The 16,536-nt window shown below is 33.9% G+C and overlaps 1 protein-coding gene across 1 annotated transcript in view; it reads right to left on the bottom strand.

The window, feature by feature from the left end:
• LOC121429650 (folylpolyglutamate synthase, mitochondrial-like) overlaps window positions 1-16,536 on the bottom strand; it is a 49,553-nt gene that overhangs the window by 16,392 nt on the left and 16,625 nt on the right. The window contains exons 6-7 of the mRNA XM_041626792.1: window positions 13,544-13,646; window positions 13,190-13,267 (exon numbers count right to left, since the gene is read on the bottom strand). Of these exons, the coding sequence (XP_041482726.1) occupies window positions 13,190-13,267; window positions 13,544-13,646 (181 nt within the window). The remainder of the gene's footprint in view (window positions 1-13,189; window positions 13,268-13,543; window positions 13,647-16,536) is intronic.

Genomic DNA, 16,536 nt, shown 5'->3' with positions numbered 1-16,536 from the left:
CTTTCAAAATATCCAGCAGGAATGATGCCCGACCCGGACTGTAATTCCCCCGGAACTCAAGGCGGGATGTGTCAGGCGTAGCCGTAGAAGCAGCAGGCTGGAATTGCCAGGCTTGACATGATTTAGAATTCTTTGCACATTTTACAGAAAAATCAAGTGAAGATTGTTTATATGAATTATAGAGATAACTGGATATTATACAATTTACATGACATCCATTAAAAGTTAATTTGCATATTCATTGAAACAGATTCAAGAGAACACAAACATAGTCGTGTAATTCCCTATCAGAACAACACATCACCGTGACCCTTCCATTTAGGTGGTTCTCAAAGTGTAGGCTAAGGGCTATCTAAGAAATAAAACAGATGTCTATATAATGTATATAATATATAAATGTATTGATGTAAGATCTCGATATATCAAAGATTCAGTCATACAGATGGAGTTATTTTAAATGAACCAAAGCCTTTTAAATTAAATTTGTATTTGTGAAAGGTGTTCCTGAATAGCGAACAGTTGTCAAACATTGTTGGTGGTTGGCAATATATGATATTTAGAATGTTTCCCACACTCCTAGAATGTTTGGCAACATGCTGTCCACACAACGATAATTGGTTTAAAAAAAATTTCAATTTTGTGTAGTTTTAAACCAATAATGTGTGCTTTGGGTGAAACTACAGTACTGGTTGAAAATTACCCAGAATTTGATTTTTTTAATAATTGTTGTGTGGACAGTTTGTTACCCAACAGTTTAAGAGTGTATTTTTAGTTATTATTATAAAAAAATACAGTCCTATTCAAAAGAAGATCTGGTCGATGCCATAACGGGGATATGGATCAAGATTATTAACTTATTCAAAATAATGATAGCATTTTACAATTTCATTTGGGAAGTCTGTCAAACTTTGGTTTGATGCATGGGTGTGTTTGAGAAGTTTATACTACAGTACATGTGTGAACCTGTAAATTTAAAGAAAGCAACAGTGAAGTATAATCAGACAAGGAAAAACATCCCATTCGCCCTTTTACCAGTACATGCATAATGTAATGGAAAAAAGTAGGCCTTTTGACTTCAAACATCACAAAATGACCATATTTCAGAAGTTTTTATACATTGAATCCAGTCTTAAAAAGATGGGAAAGGAATGCACTATAATATCATTGTATTATGGTATAAAATCATGTTACTTTTAAACTATTTTAAGAAAGAAAACTGTTACAATAATTCTATAATATTCATACTGAATCAATGTTCAACCATAGAGGGCGTAAAATTTCAAAACAGAATATTTGTTTAAAAATCATCAAATGCAAATAAAATCATGCAAATAATGAAATAAATTATTGATATGTCTAATTAGTCAGCATAAAAAAAATCAGCCTTGTAAAATTTCTTTTTATCGAATAGCGAGTGTTTTGATTAAGAAGCTGGAGAAAGGTTGATTTTCTTTACAGCTTTCAAAATGACCTCATTTTATAGGCCCAAACATGTTGCATGTAATTTCAGAGGAGCAAATTTAACGAAAACTCTGTTGAAATGACATTTGATTATATTGTTAACGGGACAATTATACGGATCTTATCGAAAACAAGGAGAAAACATAAATATTACGTATGGCATAAAATCTTTCAAAATATCCAGCAGGAATGATGCCCGACCCGGACTGTAATTCCCCCGGAACTCAAGGCGGGATGTGTCAGGCGTAGCCGTAGAAGCAGCAGGCTGGAATTGCCAGGCTTGACATGATTTAGAATTCTTTGCACATTTTACAGAAAAATCAAGTGAAGATTGTTTATATGAATTATAGAGATAACTGGATATTATACAATTTACATGACATCCATTAAAAGTTAATTTGCATATTCATTGAAACGGATTAAAGAGAACACAAACATAGTCGTGTATTCCCTATTAGAACAACACATCACCATACAGATGGAGTTATTTATGAACCGAAGCCTTTTAAATTGAATTTGTATTTGTGAAATTTGTATTTGTTGGTGGTTGGTAAGATATATTCCACCAGTATGATCTGTTTAATATCAAGAATACAAAGTTATCCCACAGCTCTATAACAGCCAAGTTGCAGTGGTAATAATTGGTGGGAAGAGCACCGAAAAATGATTGATTGATTGCATTTATTCTTTTTCATTCCAAATTTAACAAAAGTTACAATGTAAAGCATAACACAAAAATATCATATACAGAAATGAAAAAAGGGAACCCACTGGAAAGCAAAGCTTGTTAGTATGGGTTCCCTGCAATAAATAGTTAAAGTATATCTTTGATCGATGAAATTCAATTCGTAAATTAAAAAGGTTTGTACAATGAAAAAGAATACCAGTGGGGTCAAGCTTTTTATGTTTACTAAATAAGTTACAATTAACAGAAAAAAATGTTATATCGTGCCCCTGCTGTATAAATAAAAAAACCTAAGTTCAGGAGTGTTTGAACAGACAATACTAAAAACAAAACAAAGACAAAAACAAAAACGGCACACACACAAACAAAAAACAAAACAGAACAGGACAAGACAGCAAAAAAAAGGAAAAGAAACAAAATGGCACACACACACACAAACAAAAACAAAACAGAACAGGACAAGACAGCAGAAAAAAGGAAAAGAAACATAACAAAACACACTACAAAACATAGACGGACAGAAAGATTATAAAAGCAATAGAACTAGACATAAAGATGACAGGAAGAGAGAGAGAAAAAAGAAATGTGAGAGGAGAGGGAGAAAGATAAGAAGGAAGAAAATAAGAAGGGAAGAAGAACAAAAGAGGTGGTAGCTGCTTACACAGAAATGTTTGAGTTCTGGGGTTTATACTGAAGGATAAAAATTTTCTTCAACCCTCGACCGAAACTTAAATGTGTTGGTTTGTTACGTAATGATTCTATAAGGGAGTTCCATAGTTTGATACCTGTAAAAATAAATGTTTTATTCAAGAGGATTGTTCTAGCTCTTGGTGGATGAAAGAGCCCGGCAGACCTAGTAGGATAATGATGAATATCGACATTTTTAGTAAACATGGAATAAAAAATATTTGGAAGTTCATTTTTATCTAAACTATACATGAGTTTTCCGAGATTGTATACAAGTCACCAATCTTTAAAATATTATATAAAAAGTTCGTCAGTGTGTGAACGAAAATCAGCATGACAAATAATACGAATAGCCTTTTTCTGCAAAAGTAAAATTCTGTTCAGGAGGCAGTCAGCACAATTCCCCCATGCTGTTATACCATAGTTTAAATGAGGCAGGATCAAAGTTGAATACAAATTAAATAGTATATATAAAATGACTTTATATCAATGTGTTATTATTATTATTTAAACAAAATACAGTCGATCATATTCAAGAGAAAATCTGCATTGGTATACAATAACGGGATATGGATCAAGATGATTTAATTCAAATTACAGCATTTAACAATTTAATTTCAGTAATCTACATCGGTCAAACCATGCGTTTGAGAAGTGTTGTAAAACCCACTCTCGAAACCAATGTGTGCTTTGTTTGAAAACTACCCAGAGTTGGATAAAAATTTCAAATCAATTTTTGTGTGGACAGTATTTTTCCTAACATTTTGCATATGTGTACCTTTAAATTGAAGGAAATCAACGGTGAACTGTCATCAGACAAGGAAAGTCATATTTGGCCCGTATGGCTTAATAAGAGCTCACAGAATTCCAGGGGTGGTGGAGCGAAGTTGAAAAGGGGGAGGGTTAAGGGCACATTTTTTTCCCGAAATGGCACTCACTGCACTCACAAAGCTTTGACATGAAACTAATGTACATAGCTTATCATTTGATTTTAGCAACAGCCTCGTTTTCCTCGAGGCTCGATATAATAGTTAGTAATTTAAAATGTGTGTTTCCAGAATCTTTATACATGTAGTAGGAAAACTTGTGCAAAAGGAAAAGGGACGCTATTAGAACATTATCAAATTGAAAATTTATCAAAAGTAAACAAGGGTATGTTTTAAGACTTTATGCAACGCTGTTTACTATATGAACCTTGCAGTATTTGTTTAACCATTTAAACAATCCTGTTTAATTTATTGAAGATAAGATATTGAAAATTAAACTTTGTTGCTTAAGAGTAAAACACTAACCCTTGTTTAATCATTTTACACAATTACTGTAAGGTTCGTATAGTAAACAGCATTGTATATATTTTTTTTACTATGTAGGACAATCAATAATTTAGAGGTTATAGGGATGAATTTCATTATCAAAATAAATTTGTTCTCGTACACAAAGGCTCGAACAAGATAGAATTTCGATTTCATTACCACTACTTTGAACGCTAAGATTTTATTGGATGTAATGTTAATAAAATTTGCATCAAATGTTATTACAATTTATTTGCTTTTCGGATCGCTACGAATCGTTTTGCACCGCGGGCTTAAGAATCCAGTCTTCATATTTTGTAGTTAAGAAATCTCACTCAACATTCCTTCTGGTTTACAGTCCTTTTCAGGACTATTCTCAAGAAAGAATACTCTATTCTCAAAATCTCCACTTTCTCGCCTATCCACTTCCTCTCTTCTTCTATCCACTGCTTCTATAACACTCCACATGGTGTACCGTAAACCACATCAGCAATTGTACATGCCACCATGCAAACCTTCAAACAACATCTGAAAAATCATTTTGCCTCTCTCGTATGTTATGCAACTTTCTTTTTATTTTGTTTTCTTCTCACTGGTATAACAATCAAGGGGCTATGTTCCGAAAGAGATGTATAATATTAAGTGGTAAGCTTTGAAGCTCCATTTGCACCCCCTCTCCTTCCCTCCATGCATGTATAGCATGTAAAAAAATCGTCTCCTGCCAGAAAGTATAAATGCCTCAGACCATATTAGAGCTATTAATACTAGACCTACCATAAAGCGTGCAGACCATGGGTCAGGGGGTCAAGGCGGGGTTCCATTATTGTTAGCACTGACTTCTAGCAAGATTTTATTGTTTACGAAACACGTCTACAAATTTCATGAAAGAGTTTCCCGACTTCGTTTGATCGCAGGAGATGGAAAGTTTCCTCCCCCCCCCCCTCGACCCAGATAGATTGTGCCTTTATTTATTTGATGGCGTAAATGATAATTATAAATCAATGTGGGAACTAGGCGAGTGAAACAGTTTTCAATTATTACTACATCAAAGGACAGAATTATGTTGTCCAAACCATATTTCAAGTAATGTGTAGTTTACAGTATTTATCACACGCATATGGGGCTCCGTGAACAATAATACTACCATTTCTGAATTTAATATCGTGTTAACAGATAAGGCCTCTCTCGATTTTTTTTTCCAGATGGCTATTGCTATGGAAATTAGATCTTTAGCAGCTAAAGGCAGAATAGTACCTAAAACGTCGTTCAAGGGGTATGTAAGCGAGCGTAGTGAGTGAGCCTTGAAGATTGCTTAGAAAGTAATGTGCATATTATTACAGAAGAAAGTAAGTGCAAGAAGAACGAAAACTTAAAGGACAAGTCCACCCCAACAAAAACTTGATTTGAATAAAAAGAGAAAAAATTCAACAAACATAACACTGAATATTTGATCAAAATAGGATGTAATAAGAAAGTTATGACATTTTAAAGTTTCGCTTCATTTTACAAATCAGTTAGGCCTATATGCACATCTCGGTCGGTAAGCAAATAAAGAACTGATGACATCACTCACTCACTATTTCTTTTGTATTTTGTTATATGAAATATGAAATATTTTTTATTTTCTCATCATTGTCATGTGAATGAAGTTTTATTCCTACCTGAACACGTGGAGTTCCATTATTTTAACATTGTGTGCGTCAGGTAAGGAGGTCCTAATCGTCAAATTCGTAAAAAGTGAAATATTATATAATTCAAACAATAAAACAAAATAAATAAATAGTGGGTGAGTGACATATTCGACTCTCTCATTTGGATGTAACTGGCTCGTTCATATAACTATTTTGTTAAAAATAAGCGAAACTTTGAAATGTCATTACTTTCTTATTTTACATCCGATTTTGATAACATTTTCAGCATTGTGCTTGTCTGATCTTTCTCTATTGATTCAAATCAACATTACTCTGAGGTGGACTTGAACTCTAATAAGAATAGGAAAACGAAATATAAATTAGTTGTTACATCACAGTTGGCAAATAAGGATAAAAAACAAAAACAAATTGCTCTTTGAAGTCGAATCATTTAAGTATTAGGTAATTATTACAAATGTTAATATAATGAGCAGAACAAATTTCCATGTGAACAATAAAATAAAACTAAAATTGAAATGAAAACTAGTTTCCTAACTTTTTAGAGGTGAGATATTTAGACGATGGTTATCGGGTATAGGGATGTCTTATGAAATGATTATGCCATTACAGGCCACAACTTCAAACAAAAAACTTGGAAATATCACGATGATTAAAATGAAAAGGAAAATATTGCGAAAAGGACAGAGTTTGAAAAATCTTTAAAACTATGCAGAGATGATGTAATTACCCTATAAAATGAATAAAATTGTAGAGATATGTCGGAAATGTTGTTGTCCTATCGTATAAGTGTTTCATTAATGACATTGATCATATAAATACACTTAACTGTTTTGAAGTATTAAAAAAAAGAAGAAAAGAATATGTCACTTGCTTCCACACACACCGCTAACATCCACGCCAGTGAATGTCAGGATGGTTCGGTTCATGATCAAAGTTATATTATTAAAGTTAATGAAATCATACAGTTCATATACGGAGCCGTTAATGATAATAAGAAACATGATTGCGGTCATAGACTTAATTGTGCACAATATCATGTACACAGTAACATATGAATAATGAGAATCTGAAATGATTGATATTCACAATAAATAAAAAAAATATGTATACTTAAAAATCGAGATAAAATGAATTAAAAAAAAAAAATATATATCATGATTGACTGCAAAAGCGGAAAGACCGCAGAGGAACTTTTCGTTTTTAGAATGCAAAATAATAGGCAAAATAAAACATTTTGAGTGCATTAAATTATGAATTCACGCGTTATTATTTGAACATTAATCAATTAATATTTTTTCTTTTAAGTACATTTCTCTTCACAAGGTGCGTATTGATTATCTCTAATGAAAATACTATTACTGGCGGGCAATGCTTGCATATTATATTGCCTACTTGGATGTGGAAGTTATATATCCATGTTCTGCATGACACAAGTCATGTCCAGTCCTCCTGGCAGTGGTTGAGAATGGGGCTAATAGCTCCATGGGTCAAGGGTTTTACCCCTAGCTCAAACTACAAGGTCTGAAGTAGATGAAATGAACATTTGTATTATGATTTATTGGTCTAAGGTCATACCGTGGACCATATATTGGACAAAATAAAGACGTCCAGATCTATAGACGAATGACTTTCCTCTATATGGATATTGCCATCCTCCAAGATGGTTGGATCATCTGGCACAAACTTACAATAATGTGAACAATATATGGATTAATATTTTCATTGAACAATCCATCATGCTTTCTCTCTCTCTGGCTCTCCATCCTCTAAACACATGTATGTGTGTATTTTATACGGTGAACCCAGCTGGGTTCACGCAGGGATATAACCCCGGGATGCGCGGATATAACTTTCGCGCGTAACGTGACTGTCAGTGGTGGCGGGAACTATCTCACTGGGAAACTGAGGGAATATGCTTTCGCGCAGGCTTCTGTACATTAATATTGTGATATATATCATGGCGACGAATTGTCCACCAGTAGCATGAATGACCAGCAGAACACGTGGATGTTTGTGAGTATACCTTTTCCCTATAAATTGTATTCGTCCCGAAGGAAAAGTAAATTTTAATATTATAACCACATACAATATATATGTGTTTTCGAAACATAGGTCAACATAATAATGTAATTTTCACATGATTGGCGTCTCATAAATTAAAGCAGCTCGTTTATTAGGCCTGTTGCCTAATAAATCCTGTAAATTGCCATTGTAAATAAGAGTAAATACAATTGAATGAATGAATGAATGAATAAATGAATATGCGCGAGCAGTATGATATCAGGAGGATTCATCATTTTGATGTTTTTGAGCGTTGGTCCCTTTTCCATGAAGGCGGGGGGGGGGGGGGGGGCGGGGAGTCAACATAAACTTTATTCAACTCAGTGGCGTGCATATGGAGAACTTGGCCTTGGGGCGCTTGCTCCTGACTAAAAAAATCACGACCAAGAAAAAAAGAAATTGAAAAGAGAGAAAGGTGAAATACATTTTCTGAATATGTCAAAATTTATCATAATACTTATGTCAGAATTTTTGCTTGCACGCTGACAACTTTTCATAAATGTTGTCTAATAAGCCATGATCCTTTTCACTTTTTATTTTTTACCCCTCATATGATTCCAATTAGTGTATATACATGTTTTTATATATTTATATTGATGTTGTCTCAATGCAATCTGTAGTTTTATCCTGAATTCCTTTCAATATTTTTACACTCTTATATTGTTTGTCCTCTTAAAATTGTATGCGTGCACCAGAATTGTGTGTTATGATGACAGTTTCCAATAATTACATATTCATTTTGAATCATTGTACCTATTTTATTATTCCTTGCTCCTTGTGAAAGCCTTTTCAATAACGTGGTATCAGCCTAATTCATTCAATTTTATAAAATATTTAGTGTAAATTCTTGCCAAACTATTTAATTTTATGATCTTTTCTTATAACAACATATATCATGTCACTTTTGTTATTCTGTTTGATTTACCGTATATGTTCCATATGTGTTTACTTTTTTCTTTGTATATATGGACCCATGAAAGAACAGTATAGTCATGTAGACTAAACTGAAAATGGGCTATCCATCCGTTTTGCATTTTTTTAATATACGGAAAATAAATACTTTACTATAGTATAATATCCAGCCCTTACAAAAAAATGGCTCATTATGCCACTTATTCAATTCAATTAAAGGGGTACTCCAGCCGGGCTGAAAATAATATAATTTAAAGAGATAAATAAAAATCAGGCAAACAATACATTGGATCCGAATGGGATAAGGAATAGTTTCGGCATTTTAAAGATTTGAATTATTTTGGTGAAACAGTAATGTTCTAGGCATGTCTTTATGAATATTCAGTGAGCAAGGTGAAGTCATATCTCCACTTGTTCTTTTGTATTTAATTATATGAAATTAGCTTTATACATTCTTTTTCAAGCAAGAACTGAAAAAAAATGCATTGACAACATATTAAGTGCATCAGATATTCATTGCTTCAACTGATTTCATTAAAAGGGAAACACATCATTTACACGTATTGATTTAATGTAATAACATTTTAAAAAAGACAATAGGGATGTGACATCATCAGCCCACCTAATGAATATTAAACGTGCAGATAACTATTTTCACAAAATATTGATAAAACTTGAAATTCAATCACTTCGTTATTCCTAATCCGATTTTGATTAAATTTTCAGCATTTTGCTCTGTGAATTATACTCTATTCATTTAGATGTAAATATTGTTCAGATTGGAGTACCCATTGAAAAATGAATTGAGAATTAAAAATGATTTATATTCACAATAGTAAATGATAAAGAAGAGAGATAAAATGTGTGCAATTGAAAATATCAATAAAAATGAATAAAAACGAATATGTTTGCTTAATACTATACACGAGAAGGCATAGAATACAGAGAAGCCTTATTGGTGCTGCCACCAAAAGAACAAAATAATGAATCTATATCAAATGTATTGGCATGAGGCTATGCTCAATGTGGAGAAAAGCTTACTTGTCAATTTTCTTGTTCAAAGTTTATCTAAACATAAAATTTCATATTTTATTCATTTTTGCATATTTTTTTCGAAATCGTGTAAATGAGCAATGGAAATAGATTAGCCATCTGTACTTCACCTAGTCCAATGACCTTCTATTTGGACCAGATTTCAGTCGCTCTTGTTTGTCCAGACCAGTCGGGAGGGAATGTCAGTTAAACAAAACAAAAACAATGGCGTTGGTGTTATATTTATTACACTTTGCTTCATTTAATTGCTAATTTAAAAACTGCATATTTAATTTCAGAATAGTTATTGCTGGTCAAATTGGTTGTTGTCATTATCTAGGATGCCTTATGAAATAATTATAATCCACCACAGGCCACAACAGGCTTATATAAATACGTGGAAATAGTAGGATGATTAAAATAAAAATAAAAATTTATAGGACAGATTTTAAACTTATATTCAAAAATGATGCAGTCACCATATATATTGGATACTTTGCAAAGATAATTATATGGGAAATATTGTCCAAACGTAATGTGTCATTAACGGGTTGATTTGATCAATGTAATCTCATCATACACTCTTGATTGCCTTGCAGTATGGGATAGGACTTTTTTTTGTAAAAAATATCATCCGCCTCCACAAAGATGACAGGGTATGACACCACCGCTTACATTCACGCCAGTGTGTCTATACTTTGATTGTTTGTCTATCTGTTTTATATTGGACAAAACGAAGTGTTTAGATCTACACTAGAATAAACAGAAGTTTAATGACTTTCTCTATCAATATTACCATAGAGCTATTAACAGATATTACCACACTCCAAGCTCCAAGAATTGGAACACAAACTTACAATGAAATGCCAACATATGGATTGAATCAATCACGCATCTCTCCCTTTCTCTATCATGCGTGTATTCTCAACGGATGTGTCCATGGCGAAACCAAGGATATACAATAACTCAAAATTTCGCCCTTATAGTGTAACTGCCATAAGTGGTGGCGGGAGTTACCCAATGAAAAAATAAACTGAGGAATTTCAATATGCTTTTGCGCCAGCGTCTGTACATGACTCTCATGGCGATGACAATAATATTTAATGTATACCAACACTGTTAGAAAAAATGAAGAAGTTCCTGCAGCAGAGTCTCGAGAACACCTGTAATCTTACCGAATTGCGTAATAATCATTCTGTAAATTCATAAAACAAGTATTTTTCTGCAATTTAACAGAACAGGTCTGTTTAAAAAGGGGGAAAAGGGTGTTTTATTCAAGGAAATTTGTAAGATTCCATACATCAAATACCAATTTCCTGTAAGATTACGCAATTCGTTAAGATTACAGGTGTTCTCGAGACTCTGCTGCAGGAACTTCTTCTATTTTTTCTAACAGTGAATTCTAGACCTGTACAAATGTAGAATGCATGACCAGCGGAGCGCATTGATGCTTGAGAATATACCTATATATATATATATATATATATATATATATCCTATAGACCTAATATTGTATTAATTTAAGGGAAATCCTTCCTGAAAGAAATATATTTGCATACTACAAGCATACGAATAGAGGTTCTCTAAACAAACGTCAAGAAATAAATGTAATTTTCACATGACTGCGTCTCTGCATTTAATCAAAACAGCTCTTCCGTTAGGCCTGTCCTGAACATTTTCATTGTACATGAAAATAGATAAATGATTGAATAAATAAGTAAATCAATTATTTAATGATTTAAAAATCATTTTTATTATTTTTTTTTCTTGAAAACAAAGCTTGCGTAATATTTTCAATGAATACGGATGCAGTACCATGATCATTATAATAGGTGGAATCGTGTTTATGGTATTTTAGAGCCTTATGCAGTTGGGCCCCTTTTCCTCGAAGTTTGGTGGGGGAGCTCAACTTAAAGCTTTATCATTTCAGTGGCGCACAGATGCCCCCCCCCCTACTTGGGGCGCTTTACCCCCCCCCAAAAGAAATTAAAATCACGATTAAGAATGAAAAAATAGAGAAGTGTCAAATTTATTATTTGAGTATTATGCCAACATTTATCACAATATCGTAAATTTGTTTTGAAATGTTGAAATCTTTTTCATAAATATACCCGAAAAGCTATACAGCTCCCTCATTTATTATTATTATTATTTTTTTTTTGGGGGGGGGGGTCATTACGCCACTGATTTAATTCAATTCAGGCGAGGTTTATTGAAAAAAAAACCCTGCTACAACCACCATAGTGCCAGAATTATTTAGATGTTGGCGGAAATTGCTTTAAAAGTTTTAGTTGGTATAAGCTTAATATTTCTTCATGCGAGAGATACACAAGAAATCGAAATGATTTGTGAAATGAGGAGACAGCTCAGAAGGCAGCAGAAATAGCCTTATTATGGGGCTGCCACCAAAAGAACAAAATAATAAACCGATACCAAAAGTCTTGACATGAGGCTATGTTCCATGTGCAGAAAGTCGACTTCTCGTGCATCAATTTCCTTCGTTTAAAGTTTGTTTTAACATGAAATTTCATACTCTATTCATTTTTTTACATGTTTAGTCGATATCATGTAAATGAGATAGGGAAATAATCATGATTAGCTAATTTCTATACTTCACCCAGACCAATGACCTTCTATTTATATCGGGGCCAGACTTCATAGTCTACGTACAGTTGTTTGTCCAGACCAAATTGGTGGGAATGTCAGATAAAAAAACAATAAACAATGGTGTTGGTGGAAAAATGAATTAAAGTATATGATACATTGATTCATTTCATTGTTAATTCATTAACTATATTACTTGCAGAATAGAAAATGCTGGCCATGTTGGTCGATGCCATTATCATATCCAATCCAATGTATGAATATACAGACTATTTGATGACCTATCTGGGGAGTGAGCGCCCTTCGGCCGCTCGTAAAAAGGGACATTAAATCGGGACGGTTTCTAGTGATTCAGCAATGGTTTACGACCGTTGTCAAAATTTGAGAGGAATTGAAGTTCTCTGACCTTCGCCATTGGCTCAACGATGTATGAAAAATCTCAAATATACCCTTTTTCCAACTTTTTTACAACTACCCCCTTTCACCCTGACGAGATAAAAACGAGTGATTTTGGCCAAGTAGAAAATTAGTCGAATTGGAGGCCATTCGTGACATTGATGAGTTAATAACGAGAGAGTATGGAGAGATTTTGGCCGGGGATCTCATAGTGAGTATATTTTATGGAGTGTGGCAACACCTCCTCAGGCGACGTCGCATACGTAACATTTTTTTTCCTGAATTAATTCATATTGGGCATTTTAGAGTTATAAGACCAAACCTCTTCATTTTATACTCTTCTTTCCTTCCTTTTCTGAATACCCCCTCCTCCACGTTGTGCCATCCCCTTCATTTTCACGGCTTACCCCAAATTCAGCTGCTCTTTCAGCCATTACTCTAAGTGGCCCCGGCTGTTGACAGACTGTGAATAGAGGGCGTCCTTTCTGTTGATAAAATATAAAGAAGATGATCACTGTGACAACCATCTCATTAAACTTGCCTGAAAATTATTTTGTTACACTTTTACGTAAAATATATTAATGTAGATGCATTTTACACCTTGTTATCTTTAAGAACAAACATTTTGCCTTATATTCGTATGTAAAATGATAATAACAAATGAAAGATGCATTTATGAACATTCTAGAATGATACATGATAGTGTTCTTTGAAGGGAATATTAACGGTCATTTTTTTATATAATTCAGTTCAATCCTTACTCTAGCCAGTCCTGATTTATGCCAAGCAATAGTCTCCAGTGAGTCCCCAAGTCTTCCAAGATGATCCAGGTCAAGGGTCGTGATACCAACGCAACATGGTGACCTGTATAGGTTTGAAAAAAAAGTAACTCAGGGGCGGGTCCAGATTTTCACTAACGAGGGTGCAGAGAAATCGGAGAATATTTCTTCAGAATTCTAGAAACAAGCCCCCACGCAACATGCTCTACCTAATGGCAAAATGAGGCTAAAACAAAGTTATCACCCGCTAAAGGAAGAAACTTTTCAACAAAGGACAGAAGGATAGAAAAAAGGGAGTTCGTGTATTCATCAATCCCTTGTTTAAATAAAAGAATTCTGTTATCTACTCATTTCTTGTTTCTTACTTGCGTTACAATATTAGTATAGAATTCACAATGTCTCATTTGTCACGCATTTTGGTTGATGTTCGATATTCTCTCATCATGTTTATGTATATATTCCATTCTTATGCTTTAATTAGTACTGATTATTATATTAAATTGTATTATACTCATTTATGTAATGAATGTCTTGCTAAGATCAATTGTGAATGTCACTTTCAACTTGCCCAGTAACCAGCAAGTTTGGACACTAGAACATGTAAATGTGTACCGTATGTTCACTGAGTAGATTTGAAAATGTCATTTTATGATACAAGTTCTTTGTTCTCTCTCTCTCTCTCTCTCTCTCCTATTCTCTCCCAAATCTACACTTGCTTCCTTTTTTTACAGTCTACTCCGCTCTCGAGTTTCACCCTCTTCTCGTCTTTCATTACTCACTCCTGCTTGATTCTTCTTCAATGTGTATAGTTATAATTCACAAATAATGTTTCTGAATGAATTGACACCTGGATGTTATTTTAATTTTTGTGTCGTTTTGTTATCATGAATTTCTATTCTGCTACCAGTATAAATTCTTATGCATTTTATTTCATGTTGATCACATTAATGTGTTTGTTTGCTATTCTTACGATTGCAATATTGGAGATGATCACTTTTTGTTATTGAATCACAACCACAACCCGCGTGCCTTTATCCTAATCTGTATATTCCTTATTTATGTCAGTTTGTGTATTTGTGTAACAATATGGTTCCCTTTGAGATTTTTGTTTTTTGTTTTAAGGGACGTATAATCTAATTTCTACCACGATATGTTATTGTTATGTTACTGATAGGTCTGCAAGGCAATTGTTGTTGAACAAATTCTCCTTTTCTTTACTCTCTCTCTCTCTCTCTCTCTCTCTCCGGTAGCCACTCCTTGGTTTCTTTATATTCATGCCTGTATCTACCTTTTCCTTTTCACTCTATTCTGTCATCTTCGCACTATATTTTTCTTTTTCCTTTGAATATGAAATGTTGTATCGCTTGTATATACTAGGAAGAAAACAAAAGGAGAGAAAACATTAGGCATATGTACTTTCTATTATTTTGTTCGTGAATTTTTATTGTTTGTGTTGTAATTTTGTTCATAAATGTTGTTAAATTTTACCAAAAGCATATTATCTGCTCAATGTCAAATATTTTCTATTTCTATGTCATCATCCAGTTTTACGTTGTACTCATATTTTAAAGTCTTTTGGTGTACTTTTGAGATTATTTGGTGATTCGTTTTGCTGATTTTCTTATCAGAGTTTTGCTCATAGATTTTGTTTTTTTTTCTGATCAGAAGGAAATTGAGAATATACAGTAGTGCCACACATGTCATATTATTTCCATACCTTTAGTGGCTAGTTTCATGTAGGGAACAGTTTTTGCTGGTACATGTATTTATGTGTCTAGCCTTCATTGGGGATCACTGCGTGCTCTCCCGAGACCCTTTCCTCCTTTTCTCCTCAGTTTTCTTTCTCCTTTCTCTAACACCCATGCAACTTCCATATATATTTTTTTGTCACTTGCTACAGTTTGATTTTCAATACTAAATAATTGTCAGAGTTTGCTCCGCCGCCTGTTTGTATATGTATACTTGTGTTTATAATGTTATCATGTTCAGTTATTTCTATGTATGATCTATTATGCCCAATATATTTCTTTATTCTTGCTGTTTTCCTTCCTCCTATCCCTTTTCTTCATCCTAATTCGTCATTCTCTCTCTCTTTTTCTCTCGCTCTTTCCCTTCTCTATTGTATTCCCATTTCGTCGCTGGGGACAGCGATATCGTCCGTGGGGGGAGAATAGTGTCACGCATTTTGGTTGATGTTCGATATTCTCTCATCATGTTTATGTATATATTCCATTCTTATGCTTTAATTAGTACTGATTATTATATTAAATTGTATTATACTCATTTATGTAATGAATGTCTTGCTAAGATCAATTGTGAATGTCACTTTCAACTTGCCCAGTAACCAGCACACAGCCAAGCCCTCTCTTGTACTGAAACTCTGTATTCTATTTGGCTTGCCTTCGTCTTTCAGAAATGCGAACAGTGCATCTCCCTTCTTTACGACCTTGCATCTACTTTCAGATAGTTTTACTCTCCTCACTTTCTCTTTCTAGTGACTTTCAACCCTCGTTCCTCACTCTCTCTTCCCAGTGACTTTCAACTCTTGTTCCTCGCTTTCTCTTTCCAGTGACTTTCAACCCTCCTCACTTATCCTTCCAGTAACTTTCATCCCTCCTCTCTTTCCCTTTCCAGTGACTTTCAAACCTGTGTAATTCCCTTTAACCTTGCGACTACTTTCAGAAACTCGTTCTTGTTTATTACCTTGGCTACACATTTATGTTCAGTAACTCCCTCCGATCCGCTTTCTCTCTCCTCACTTCGACTTTGCCCTGCCCTTCAGACTTCTCTCCCTCTACTCCTAATGTCCAAACTCCTAGTTTAACCTTGTGGTCAGTGTATTGGTCGTTATGTGCTTATTCTATTACTTGACTTTATCCTATCCTTGTTTGGAATGATTTATCTTCTCTCTCCCTCTCTCTCCCCTCTCTGAATCTGGGTTTTCGCTGTGTGCTGGGGATGACCTTCATGCTATG

Source organism: Lytechinus variegatus, chromosome 16, assembly GCF_018143015.1.
Source record: "Lytechinus variegatus isolate NC3 chromosome 16, Lvar_3.0, whole genome shotgun sequence".
Lineage (NCBI taxonomy): Eukaryota > Metazoa > Echinodermata > Echinoidea > Temnopleuroida > Toxopneustidae > Lytechinus > Lytechinus variegatus.
The sequence above is the reverse complement of the archived record's forward strand: the minus strand, read 5'-3'. Positions and strand labels throughout refer to the sequence as shown.